Genomic DNA, 14,380 nt, shown 5'->3' on the forward strand with positions numbered 1-14,380 from the left:
GGCCACTGTATTCAGTGAGGTGGCTAAGAGGACATTAGGAAGCTTGAGGGTTTACTTTCCATATTGAGACTGTCTCACTATGTAGCCCTGGCTGACCTGGAAATAACTATTTTAGACCAGGTTGCCCTCAAACTCCCAGAGATCTACCTGCTTCTGCTTCTAGAGTGATGCAATTATTAAAGGAATGTGCCACAATGCCTGGACAGCAGACAGTTTGAATCTCAGTTCTTTTTATTGCTTAGCTGTGTTACATTGGTCAATTTATTTAATTTCCATATTAACAAGTATTTTATCCAGGAACAGATCCAACAGAATGAATGCATATTGAAAGGGGCTTATTATTAGACTGGCTTACATGATGTGGTCTAGGTAGTCCCACAATGGCTGCCTTTATACTGGAGAGGCCTGGAGCCTTATAGCTGCTCAGTCCATAAGGCCAGTGCCTTGGCAGTCCCAGTCTATCACCGAAGGTCTAAAGGATTCCTAGAGCCACTGGTCTTCGGTCCTCTTTGGAAGGCTAAAGAAGCTGGACTAATCAGCGAGGGATGCTGGTGGTGCCAGCAGCAGCAAGATGGAATAGGGTAGATGAACTTGCCAGCGCAACGCGAAGGCAAGCAGGCAAGAAGCAACGCTTGTCCTCTGCAGATCTTTTTATCTGGCCTGCCCCCAGAAGATGTTGCCACACTTTGCGTGGATCTTCCCACTGCGGTTGAACCAAGCAGAGAGGCACACTTAGCAGTTGTCTGTTAATTGACTTTGGATCCACTCACACTGATAACCAACATAACCATCACACTCTGTGCTTTAGTGGCTGGGTCTGCAAGATTAAACAAATGCTGTCTTGGGGATTGAGTGAACTGCAGCATGTGAACTCGTTTACATCAGCACCGCACATGTGCCAAGTGTTCTTAGGGGCTTGTGATGATAGTAGCACATGAGGACAGGCTCAGGAGCCACCAACCAGGCCTCGTGTGCAGAGAGAGGGCAGCTGTGTAATTGCTGTGTTACACATACTTAGCAAAGAAAAGAGTGTTTTGCAGAAAGTCTTAAAAATACAGGTTTGGGGAAAATGGCTTAGTGGGTGAAGTGCTTGCTGTGCTCGCAGCTGGAGGACGAAGGTCTGAAACCCCAGAAGCACACAAGGCTGGGTGTGTGCGGCCACGGCTGCGAGTCAGGAGGGAAAACAGCAGCAAACAGATGAGATCCTGCCTCTGCCTGCCATGTGGCGAGCACGCACGTGTACGTGTGTACACACACACACACCTCAGTATTTTATAGGTAAGTTCAGGGAAGCCTAGGACTAATATCAACAGTGCTTCAGCCACGCTACATATAAAGGCAATGGGAAAACCGAGCACGACAATCCCATTTTCTATTGTGTGTGTGTAGATTTGATTTGAGATTTCCTTTAAAAGTTTTCTTTCTCAGCACTATCACTTGCAAAGTATAGTGTTACTTTTTTTGTTAGGGGTGTTTATCTTTTTTCCCTCAAGTAACTTGACAGAGACCTTATCTTGAAAACGAGACATTCCATTGTTAACTTTATGGATTAATACTCTTCTGCCTAATTCCCAGCATATTATAAGACTAAAGGAGGAGAAAGAATCTGAAAAGAAGTGTCAAATTAAACAAAGGTTACCAGCGTTTTACTTTATAGTGTTACTTTGGAGAGAGAATTTGTTGGAAGATAAAACTTTTCTGCAGTCTAGTTTTCTTTTCAGTTCAAAGGTTGAGACAAGTACTAAAGACAAAAGCCAGGAAGGCAAAGCATTCATAGGCTAATAGAACCCAAAACATTAAGATGCACTGTGTCACATGAGAGCCACAGCTGTCAGAGTAGTAGTGTGGACCACCATCTTAGGAATGGTAATCAAGTCACGTAATTGTTGTTTATTTTGAACAGATTTTCAGGATGCAGGTCTCTGTTCTGAGCTGCATGCCAGCTTTCACACATAGCTCTGTGGCAGGGTGTAATTGCGAGGGACTAGCTGGGCCATAGTTGGTTACAGGAGAACAAAGAAATGAGTTAAGCATCTTTTAAAAACTTGCGACTCAGCTGAAAATATCTCCTCATATTATTCTTTATGTTAGTGTGGAAAACGTCTTACTGTTTTCTTCTAGTGAAGTTCTGCATGATAAATGCTAGCGATAAAAATTTTCAAAACCTATTGCTCAAGGTATTTATGCCTTGCTTTGTTGTAGGTTTGCCTTATGTTTGAAAGCTCAGACTAGTCACTGCTGTGACTCGGTAATAACGTGACTAAATCAGGATGTTAAATAGAATTGTCATACATTCATTAATCAAAGTAATTTAATTAGATTTACTAACAAAATAGAATGTTGCTTTTAATAATAGGAATTAAATTTTCATGCACACTTACTAATTTGGGCCTTTTCTTCCAGTTAACCCAGCATCCGCCCCAGTTGCCCTTCCTACACCAGCCCTTTCTCCGAGCTTGATAGCTGATCTTGAAGGTCTAAATTTGTCAACGTCTTCATCAGTCATCAACGTAAGTGATTTCCATATAACACCTATGGTACATATGATCTTTCTTATGAAAAAGCAAATAGTCAATATGAATTCATAGTCTTCACTAGTGCTTCTCCTAACAAAAGTTGGATTCAGACAGACCTTTTAATTTTGTAATGATTTTTAAATTTATCCACCCATTATCTTCTCAGCTTACTTATGCTTATTAGCTGAATTTAATTATTATGTGTACATTTTTTGTGTGTGGTCTTGTGAAGCGTACAGGGATTCATTGCCATGTTGAGGTAATGTATCAACAATCATGTACCTCTTACTGATGAGCATATAAAGTGTGATGCATATACAAACAAACTCAAAAGCAGTCATAACACACACACACACACACACACACACACACCACATACACACACTGGTGAGGGAGATACAGTGCATTGTTAGTATCACTCTGGGCACATAGACTATGCCTGCACAAAGTAAGACTTCTGCACAGTGGAGGCAGAGAATAAAACTTAATTATTGTATGTATTAATTTATAATCCTTCTGTTCTCACCACTTACTTCATTTTAAAAGCCCAGGTTTGAATTTCTTTTTGTGTTACCTTCATATAGTGAAATCTAAAGAAAAAAAAAAAGAAAAACAATTAGTGTTATTTGGGGCTATGACTTTAATGAGGTGAGAATTCTGCCTATCGCAAAACAACATCAAAAGTAGCAATCTGTCAGTGTCTGAAACTGTGGCACTTTTTCTGTATGTTGGCGTTGCTCACCAGCCTTTCACTGTGAGTCAAGCATGATCCTAGGATGCAGAGCCTGTTGCTCTGCTGACCTTCTGTTGATCTAGAGCAGGCAGCAAGCTGTCGGTGAGCACACACAGCTTGGAGTTGATCTTGTGCGTCAGTGGGCAGGGAGGTGGAGGGTAGGTGCTGCTGATCTGAGCCACCCAGTGGAGCTGCTTCCCTCAGACGAGGGATTTCCCCTTCAGAGTAAACGTGCTCCACAGGGCTGTGCTGAGAAGAGCAGCTTGTGTTTGTTCCTTTTTGGTGAGCTCACACAATGCACTGATGAAGACTGGTAAGCTACAGTGGCCTGTTCAAGTGTAGAATGGGGTTTTCTCTTAGCCACTGAGAAGAGTAAGTGGTGTTTGGGGTTTCAGGTTGCTCATCTTTCTGAAGGAAAATGCATATTAAAGCATTTTAAAAGATGGAAAACCATTGGAATTGGCAGCGAAGTCTTTCATTTACTCAAGTAATAAGTATTTATTGAGTATTTGTGTTAGTCTCTGAGGAGAAAGTGGTGATCAGAACATCTATAGTAAACTCGGTAGGCAGTAAGGTAAGATACTCACATACTAGGTGTGCGGGACACAAATCTCTGTTTGGCCACTCACTAGCTGTGTGGCTTTGCTGCAGCTGGGCAAGTAGAACCTCCGTACTTGAGTCCTGTGACAGTAATGTCTTCCTGGGTTGTGAGATTGCATTTATAGCAGAGACTGGCACATTGCATCATTTAATAAACTGCTCGTGCGCCGCCCCCCTGGACTTGGGGTCTCAGGATTTTTGTTCATTTGGTTGTTGTTTTCTTTCCTTAAAATGAGGCTATGACTCCACACAATTCAATTGGTTTATCTGCCTGTCTGTTCACAGAGTGATCATATTTATCTGGGTATCAGTTTGCAATCACTCATTAATCTGTGTGTGTGTGTGTATGTGTGTGTGTGTGCCCACATGTGTGTGTGCTTTTCTATAGTTAACTACTTTCCTTTAATTGAGTTTAAACTTTATTTCTTCTGTTCTTGGTTTTGAGATTTTTGTTGTTCTTCGTTTTAAGATAAGTTCTGTCTGTGGCCCATGCTGATCTGGAAATCATAATGTTCTGCCACCACCTTGTAAGTGCTAGGATTATAAGTGTGCCCGCCATGCCTAGCATTTACCAATTCTAAAAAATAGTAGAACTGTTGGCACAGAAACAGGAAGGAGCACAAAACCAGTCAGCCCTTTAGGTGTTGGAGTACCTTAGGAGAGGTTAGTGCTCATGAGGGGCACGTGGGAGTAGAGGTTACCCTTAGAAGAGGTTAGTGCTCGTGAGGCATACGTGGCGGCTCTGAGTGCTGCTCATGCGCTGTCCTTTGGTGGTACGCTTCTGTGGGTGTGTTCCATTTAGGCAGAAAAATCATTGGACAGCTGTGTACTTAAAACATGCTTTTCTGTGTGTATGTTTTACTCTATTAAAACAGTTTTTAAGTAGACAGGTAATAAAAATAGATTATAAATTCAAGAGGAAGTGCAGATGATAATAGATGGATGGAATTGTGCAGTCATATTAATGAATAAATGTACATTTGAAGAATCATTTTTGCCCGGCATTAGCAAAATACTGCAAAATCTAATGTCTGCTTGTGAGGAGACAGTGAAGTGGGCATTTTGTTACCAACTCATTCATGATAGCATTTAAGTGTACCTTTCTAGATGATACCATGACTGCCCATAGCAGAATCTTCAAAATACTTAGTCTTCCACTTCTGGGGAAATAATAGTAACTGCAGAGATTCATATGCATACTTGTAAACCTCCTTGTCTAATGGCAGGATAATTAGTGGCTGTATAAAATATGGCAAAAGCTGGTCACGGTGGCAGTCACCTATAACCCCTACGCTTGGAGGAGGCAGAGGCAGCGGATCTCTGTCAGTTGGAGGCCAACCTGGTCTACAAAGTGAGTACAGGATAGCCAGGGCTACACAGAGAAACCCAGTCTTGAAAAACCAAAAATAATATAAAATAAAAATAAATAAATGTAAAAATAATTTAAGAAAATGTTTATAATCAATAAAATATGTTCTAGTGTGAAGGGAAAAAAATAGATCCTGAAATGTAAGATATATAGATCTCAGTTTTGCAAAATGATACAATGGTAAAATAGAAAAAATAAACTATAAAAACTATGTCATAGTTTTAATTTTTCTGAATTATGAGATTATGAGTAGTTGGTTTGTGTGTTTTTTTATATTTTAATTTAACCAGGTTGTAACCACATATATTGTTCAAAATAGCACTTTAAAAGCAAATACTGACAGGGCATCTATGAATGACTAGGATGTTTCCAGTAGAGCTCATGTCTGTCTGTCTTGTCTGGATTACTACCACTACTTAGTTGAGACTAACGCTGTCGTTTGATTTCTTGGCTTTCAAATGATGATGATGGTCAACACTTTCCTTTAGTATATGTATGGCTTTGTTATTATAGGTGTCTTAAAATTTATTTCTGTGGATTACTTCTTTGTGTCTCTCATGGGTTTTGTTTCTTGTAATTAACCAAAATATATGCACAGAAACTCAAAAAACAGTTTTTTCACACCAAATGTTTATCTTATAAAACATTTCCTGCAGACCTGGGTGTATTGGTTAAATGGGATGCTGAGGCAAGAATATCATAAATTTAAGGCTAGCCTGGACCACCCAGTGAGGAGGAAAGGAAGGGAGGGGCAGGGGAAGGCGGGAGGAGTCTCCTGTTGGAACCTTTTGAGTTAGGTGTTTCAGACAGGAGGGCGCATTTAGTAATGCCTAATCGACATCACTGTACAGCACAGGCCTTCCGCTTGTGGTCTGGTGGGAAGGTGGTCAGCACCACAGCATTTGTTTCAACCTTGTATGAGACAACTTACAGTTGGCCGACAGATGGCTCCTAAATAAGAAACATTTAAATCTTGCTTATGATATTTCAGTAACAAACTGTTTAATCCAGTGGACGTTTTTACTTGATTACTGTTAAGTCACAAGTTTAAATCAAGTCCTGACAGCACAGATGGAGCAGTCGTCTACATATTTGGCTTCTTGTGGGGCATGAAGAAAATGAAGAAGAGAGATGGTTTTGTCTATAAGAAAAATGTGAGCAAAAATTGAATACTTCTAGAAATGTTGGGGCGAGGTCCCGGGCTGTGATTTAGATGGCTTTGTACTTCTGGCTCGCATATTACCATGGAGACAACAGGTGAAGCTATCCCTCTGGGATAGGAAGATGAAGCATTTGCCTTGACTGTGTGAAGACCTAGGCTGGCTTCCCAGTGCCCATGTGAAAGAAAGGCAGGCTCAGCAGCACCTGGAAACGCAGCGCTGGAGAGGCAGAGAGCACTGATCAGTGAGAAGACACCCAGTGTCAGTCTCCTGCCTCCACATGCACATATATGCACACACACGAACACATACACACCACACAGTCACAGCTACTTTTAATATTCATTTTATGTAATTTCTAGTTTGACTGATCACTGATGTCACCATGAACACGACTCATCCATTTCAATTTGTATGTTTCTTCTCAAACTTTTAATATTCATTAATTTAGTCACCCAGTGGTTAAGATTGTGTTTCTATGGAAACGCCTTTTCTGGGCTATAACATTCTCAGGCAGTCCACCACTTTGCAGCTCCCGTGGCTCTTTAGCACCTGAGCACAAGCCGGAAGCTCACACAGGGAGACTGGGTGATGTGAGAAGTGCAGAGTTTGGGACACAGGGGCCTGGTTTTTGCCCACTTCTGGGCTGCTTGTCATTGTTGTGACTTAGATGTATAAACTTGGAATTTGAGCCTTACAACATTGATATCTACATGTGTTTGGTAAAAATTAAGTAAAATAACAGCCTTAAACAATGTTTGGTTAGGTCCCAAGATATGGCTTTATATCCCTGGAAGATTGTACGCGTGGTGATTTGGAGACAGGTGATAGAGTCCAGTGTGAAGGTTTTGAGAGGACTTACAGGCCTGGAGGAAGAACTTGGTAAGGATCTGGGGCAGGGTCTAAGAGTTGCAGCCCTTTAGGCTCACCTGGCCTACTCCTCACCCTCCAACTTGAAGTGGCTAACACACACACCAGCCTGGGAGAACCAGGAGGCAGGCACTTGCTGTGAGGGCCTGTGGCTCAGGAGGCCCTTGGGTGAGCCCAGGAACCTAAGGCCTACCTAGGCAGAATAACAAAATTCCATCTCAGAAACCAAAAGGGAAGGAAAAGGAAAGATCACTCAGTAAACTAGGAAGCCACTGTCCCCAGGAAGCACCGTGAAACCCAGCATGGGAAGCCATGCTGTAGAGGAAGGCATGGCTTAGTCACTGTAGGCCAGTTCTAATAAAGTGTTGTGGAAGTATAACTCTTTTTTCCTATCTCAGAAATTCAAACTGAAAGGAACAATTAACTTTAAAATGTTTAGATTGGCTCTGTAGTTCTTTATATCTAAACTTAGAGGAGAAAAAACAATTATAGTGTATTCAGTACCGTAGAAGCTAAGATCTTTATAAATACTTTCCTGAGGAGACAGAGGAGCAGCAGTGAGTGGTGCGCACCGTTCCTCAGTAACATCTTTGTAGTTATGCTTACTGTTACCAGGGCCAGGGTTTTAGCAGCCCATAATATACCACAAGCTTGAGGCAACACTATGAGAAATGGTTTTTTTTTTTTTTTTTAAATTTCATGGAGCTTGATTGTGAGCCCGCTTCTGCCCTGTGTGAGATTCTGTGTTGAAGAAGATATCTGCACTCCGTGAACTGAAAAGAAACGCCCACAGGTCAAGTAGTCTGTTTTTCCCTTAGACTTCTCTGCCTTCAGAGCAGGAAGTTTGCTGCTGCATTACCCTGAGTCTAGCAGCCATAACTCAAAGCTGCCTGAACCCTCTCCTGTGTTTTCTCTTAAACCCCCACCTTTCAGCAATCTGCGTGTGCCGTGAATGACCAAGGAAGGCATCCTTACTCCACTAAGCGTGTCCACAGGGCTGTGCCTCTGCACTCAGTTGGCTTAGACCCTTGTAACTCATTCCATCTGATTGCTAAATTCATACATGGGAACTGGGAACTGAGACTTACATAAATAAGATTTTGTCTAGATGGCTGGAGTACAAGAAAATACCCTTAGCAGAGGAAAATGCAGCACCCGAAGGCTTGAAAAGTGAAGGGCTCAGAATTGCAGAGCCGGTACTCATGGGTGGCTAACACCCGTGTGCAGGTTGCAGTGAACAGGCCTGGAGCCAGGCGAGTGTGCTGCTGTTACACTGTCCTGGGAATTGCAGTAATGACTCCCTAGCTTGTTGCTTTCTACTCTTTCCTTGTCCTGGCACAGATTAAGCAGCACTATGTGTGACAGAGAATGTGGAGGGGCGTTTCAGGCACTACAGGTGCCACGTAGCACCTGACACAACAACTCTATGCAGTGGGGAAGCTCTGACTGTATGACATAAAAATACAGGTGTGGCCTGCAGAGATCACTGTCTCCTAATGGAATTAACGTAGGACAGTGAAGTAAGGCTCATTAAGAAAGTTAATATACTATAGTGTATAGTGAAGGAGAAATTCCAGGAATAGTTTGTGAAGGAAGCAACAGAGCTGATGGGGGCATGTATGCTAATTTGTTAAAATATGTTACTTTGGAGTTGGCCAAAATTAAGGTAAATTGGATGTGGTCCTTCTGTAGAGTCCTAAATTGGCTGAAGGTCTCTGGTGCAAAGTACATTTTCAAGGGTTTCCCCCAAATTACCCTCAGGTTTAGTAATAGAACTCGGGAAAGCAGTATACACGGAGTTAAGGTTTCATTTCAGCCAAAGAGTCACCTGAGAAGATTCTGAGAGAGTTGTAGATGCTGCCCTGTGGGTGACATCCGGATGTGGCACTGTGCAAATGTCATCAGCATAGTGCTGCTGACCAGCTCAGTGAACTTCCAGAGTTTTTACTGAGACTTCATTGTGTGGGCAAAGTTGAATGGCTGCTGTTTGGTTCACCTTCAGCTTTCCTTGCTCCCTAAAGGGCAAGTTGCTGAGAAGTACCTCAAAGCTCAAGTGGTTGTTTGGCCTAGGCCAGGACTCTTCTGCGCTTCCTCTTAATGTAGGCTATCTAGGTGTCTCCTGTGACTCATTGCAGTGACATAAATGGGCAGATGTGGGCCCAAGAGGCCTGCATATAGCAGATCCTGGTGTAGCTAGGGTGATCCCAACACTTAGAGGTGGCCTCTCAGGAGCTGATCTTTCCTGGGGATGGAGGGGAGGCCAAGACCTCATTACTGCAGTTTTGTTCATTTGGGTATTTATTCGGGCTGGAGAGTGCGTGGTGAGCAGAGTAGGCAAGACTCCTGTCTTCACTGTCCTCACAGCGGCATATGGAAAAAAGAAAATTGGCCCAAAGGCGAATGCTCTTATTTCTGTAGCGTAGTCTTGCTCATAGAAATTCTATAGCTGTAATTGCCATTATGTGTTGTTATTTTTCTCATATTCTAAACAATATTGATATTCACTGAGTCCTACATCCCTGGTGAGATTTTCAACCTTTAACACGGTTTAAAATTGAGATGTCTGAACTACTTTTGTTCTCAAACATACAATAGAAGGCTAATTTTTACAACCTCTTCATTTGCCTTCTTCAAGTTTGCACTGTGGGCCCTTGTATCATCTTCCTCTGACATTATGGTATATGCACCGGCAACACTGGCATCAGACCAGAACATGTGCATGCGTTTTCCAGCACCAAGAAAAGATGGAGTTAAACTTGACAGCATGCCTAAGGAGACATGCAACTAATGTCCCCTCCTCCCCAGGGATCGATACTGCAAGGTCTGAACAAGGAAGTCCACATGTAACATGTGAATTTGTGCAAGCAGAGAAGGCACGCGGGACAGGGAACCATGCACACACTCACACACAGAAACACCTTCTAAAATTGGGTTTATCAGTAGTTATGGCGAGAATTAATAGAAATTCAGCTACCAATTAGGTTTATGGCTTTTGCTATAGGAAAACAGCATCGAATGCGATTAGCACTCTCCGTGATGAGGGTGAGGTCTGGACCAGGTTTTATTATAAAAACTTCACTCAGAAACAGGAAAACCCCGATCATACCTGCTTTCCTGTGGAGGCCACTCATCGGTCTAAAAAGAACATGAAAGAAAGAGCAAGCCATAACTGAGGAGGAGAAGGAGAAATTGGATTCAGTCCACCTGAGATCTCTCAAAGCAGCATTTGGAGTTACTGGGATAACTGCGTAATGACGGTGACCGTGGCTGAGGTTGCTTAGCCCCACGCTGAGAGACAGCTAAGATCACATTTCTTTTGAGTTTAAAAGAGAAAGGAATTATGAGTCAAATTTTAAAATAATTTTGTCATTTTAGATTTGGGGGAAGCCCTTTATTTGTTCTGATGAAAATGTCAGTAGTCATGGAACTGTGGTAAAAATAATGAAAAATCACTGGCCTGGGTCTGCTTAAATTGAAAACATTTTTTAATTAAAGTTTGACAGTACTTTGTGCTTCCATTGCCTAGCCACAGTCCTGTCTTGTTCTTTCATTCAGTTCTCTTCTGGGTGGGAGCTGATTTAATTTTGAAACTAAGCACAAAGGTATGCCATGCTGTGGCCTGGATTTTCCCTCATCCTAGGCAGAGGCTCCATTGTTGCTAGAGGCTGTTTTCATCTATTCTTCTTCTACAGGGCAACAGGGGCTGCCTTGTAAAAGGGAAAAGATTATAACTGATTTTGAGTTGCCCATTTTTTTTGTGAAACATTTTAATTGGTTTAAACAATCACATGCTAATTTAAGTTAGTTTGTTTTTTAAATTGTGTTATTAGGGTGAGAGTCAGAGGACAACTTGTGGGAGTTGCTTAGTTGTGATTAAATTATGTGGGTCTTGGGGACATAATTTGGGTCATCAGGCTCAGCTGTGGGTGCCTTTGTTCCTTGAGTATCACATACACACATACACACACACACACACACACACACACACGGGAGGGGAGGAGGGAGAGACAGAGAAACAGAGAGAGAGAGAGAGAGAGGGAGAGAGGAAGGAGGGAGAGACACAGAGAGAGAAACAAGACAGACACATACCAGGTTAGGTCTTAAGGGTGAAGAATACTCCTCATACTTTGTGTGAGAGTAGAGCTCTCCCCAGTGAGCAGACCACTGAGATGCTAATTATAGTTACTAGTGAACACAGAACACAAGAGGCACACAAACTTACCAAGATAAGGGGTGGAGGAGTTGGGCGGAATGAAAACCTCTGTCTTTTCCTTCTGTGTGCCATTCTCTCTGCTTGCTGTAGTCATCATAGCCAGGGCTGAGACGGTTCACCGCTCATCTCCTGCTGCTTTCTTAAGATTATGGTTTTGGCTTTTACTTACTATACTACATGCACTACGGTAGGAAATGGGAGGGGCTTTAAAATGTAATTTGTTCTTACACTCTGTGTGACTGTTAGTTGTAACCCTTCAAGTCTTGCTTCTGTTGAATTTTGTCATTTGCAGTGAAGAAGTCTGACTCTCCTAGCTTTTAGTATCACAGGTAACTGTGTGTTGGCCAGGCACATATTAAATACTTACTGGGTATCAGTTAGACTAACTTCTGTTACCACTCTTCTCTTTAAAAGTATGCCAGATTTGTTTCCTGAACACACAGCATGGTAAGAAAAATAAATAAATCTTATTTAATAGTGTCAAATGTTAGAACATGGAAGCTTAAAAATATTATTATGATGTTCATAAAGACTTTGTTTCTTTTCCAAGGAAGATAAAATGAATTCAGCTATAGGATACATTCCCAACTAATACTATGAAATTAATTTATTACCAGAGACAAGAGAGCATGAAGTAAAAATAGATAAGTACAGTATATGACCCTAATAGCAAAGAAAAGTAAAATCTACTTATCTTGGAATAGATCAGACACACTGTTATTCAAACCATTCAGGAATGTAATTATATACATCTTTTATAAGCCTATCAGCCAGGGTTATTTCTCTAAGTTTGCAGCTGTTCTACATTACTGAGTTTATAAATAACTCCCCAGAATGTTAAAGTAGCACTAAAGACCTATATCACACTTTGGCTCAAAGAAACAACCACTCCAGAAAGGTACATTTGTTGGAATGCAGGGGAGCGCCACATGCGAAGTGTGCGTCCTTCTGAGTCCATTCAAGTAAAGCAGTTGGACAGGATGAACGAAAGGCCAAGGAAATGTGACTACTGAGTGGTTGAAGGGGAAACTAAGGAAGCAGGTTTTGGTTTTAGCTATGAAATACAGTATGTTAGGGTTTCTTGGGCCTTTTTTTCCTATAATACATATATACCAAGTTTGTTGATGAAATTATGTCAAAATTTGTTTCTAAATAACTCAAAGTAGGATAAAATATTGGGTTAGACAGACTAGCCAGATGCTAACACAGATGATGTGTCTTCTCCCCCTCCGTTACGGTGACGGGAGTCCAGCCCAGGGTCTCACTGCAGGGAAGCCCATACACTCTTTCTCTGCTAAATGGACATAACATTGAAACATAATGAGGAGAGCCTCACTATTTATTATATTAGCCTCTCTGTTCTGTGTTCATTTGAAATTTTCTCTAATAAGTTTTTAAATATGTAAATTGGTATGACATTTAATAGTTTTATGATCTGGTGCAGTAGCTTATAATTTTAAACCCACCATTGGTGTTAAAATAAGTTAAGAACTTCATCTGTGAAATTATGGAACAGGAAACTATGAAGAGACTTGGAGTTTGAGTCCTTCAAAGACAGAATGGAGCCTTCACGCTGTCCTCTTCAGCCCCGTGCTGAAAGGTGTTCATTGGACATGTTTTAGGTTGATGACATTGCTCCTTGCCACCTTCTCGCTTTATAGGACTCATTCTGACTGATGTCACTTTAAAGAGCGCTACTGTCAGCGTATGACATTACTAAGTAAAGTATTCCTGTCAAGTGCACTTCTAGAAAGTAGTAGAACTCTGGGGCTGCCAGGGTGGCTCAGTCTGTGAAAGCACTCACCTCCAAGCCTGACAACCTGCGGTCCACCCCCAGGATTCACGTGGTGGGAGGAGAGAGCCAGCTCCCTCAGGCTGTCTTTAGAGCTGCATGCACCTGCCATGGCACAGTCACGTGCCGCACATTTAAAATAAAATGTCAGCTTTTTAAAGAAAATAGTGTTTGTTGGCCTACTCCTTTTGTTACTTAGCTTGTGCTGCCTCAGACTGTAAAATCGAGAGTGAGCTACTGCTCAGAATTATTTGACTAAAGGCATCTTTGTACACCATGCTCTCCATTTTTCACGTGCCCTCTGAATTTGGTTAAAAGTACACCATGAGAACAGAATCTGAAAATACGATTTTGAGTTTATTTCCCTGTCAACAGAGAGCTCCTGCAAATTGAGAGCACATCTTTCTAAGGTAACATTTACCTCCTCACATCTTCGGCAGCTATCAGACATGACACAGGACATATTCATTGACCCTAAAATTTTTCATCAGAATCCTGCACTAAAAGGGGGCAGCCCCAGCCAGACAAGAGGCTCATTTCAATTTTAACGGCTGTAATTAAAGGTTAATTCACTGAGTCAGGATTAACGAGGAAAGTACAAATGATAGGCAAGCAGCTGCCTTTCTGCTACAAGATCAGAACAATGCAATTACAGTAAGAATTAGGAAAAAACCCAACTTCCAGAAGGGGGTCCCTTAATGAGTGAATTGAACTGTGATCGCTAAACATGAACGCATGAGATGCTGCTTCTTAAGGAGTCGTGTGAGCTGACACTGCACCCAAGTGCGCTCTGTCAGCAGTGGGAGCAAAGGCTGACTCTACGAACTTCCTTTTTTCTAAGTTGCCAAAAAGTGTGAGGCTGTGTTTAAATAGGATGTTTTCTGATGGCAGTGTCCTCTGTAACTGTGGCCACCCTTTTCTTGATGTCCAGTGGTCTCTGTGGAGTTCTAATTGATTGTCTCTTCCTGCCCAGCTCTGCCAACTAGTTATTGTATTTTGGACCCATTTGCCTTATAATGACCATCCTAAAACTCTCTTTTAGCTAATGTTAATTTGAAAACTGACAAATAGCATGATTTTTAGTTATATTATATTTACATCTTTTACTTTTCTTAAAACTCAAGCTC

General features: G+C 41.7%; 1 protein-coding gene across 1 annotated transcript in view; it reads left to right on the plus strand.

The window, feature by feature from the left end:
• The window catches only part of Ap3b1 (adaptor related protein complex 3 subunit beta 1), a 202,242-nt gene that overhangs the window by 138,791 nt on the left and 49,071 nt on the right, over positions 1-14,380 (plus strand). The window contains exon 22 of the mRNA XM_051172495.1: positions 2,404-2,510. Coding sequence (XP_051028452.1) covers positions 2,404-2,510 — 107 coding nt within the window. The remainder of the gene's footprint in view (positions 1-2,403; positions 2,511-14,380) is intronic.

This window comes from Acomys russatus, chromosome 30 (genome assembly GCF_903995435.1).
Source record: "Acomys russatus chromosome 30, mAcoRus1.1, whole genome shotgun sequence".
In the NCBI taxonomy this organism is placed as follows: Eukaryota; Metazoa; Chordata; class Mammalia; order Rodentia; family Muridae; genus Acomys; species Acomys russatus.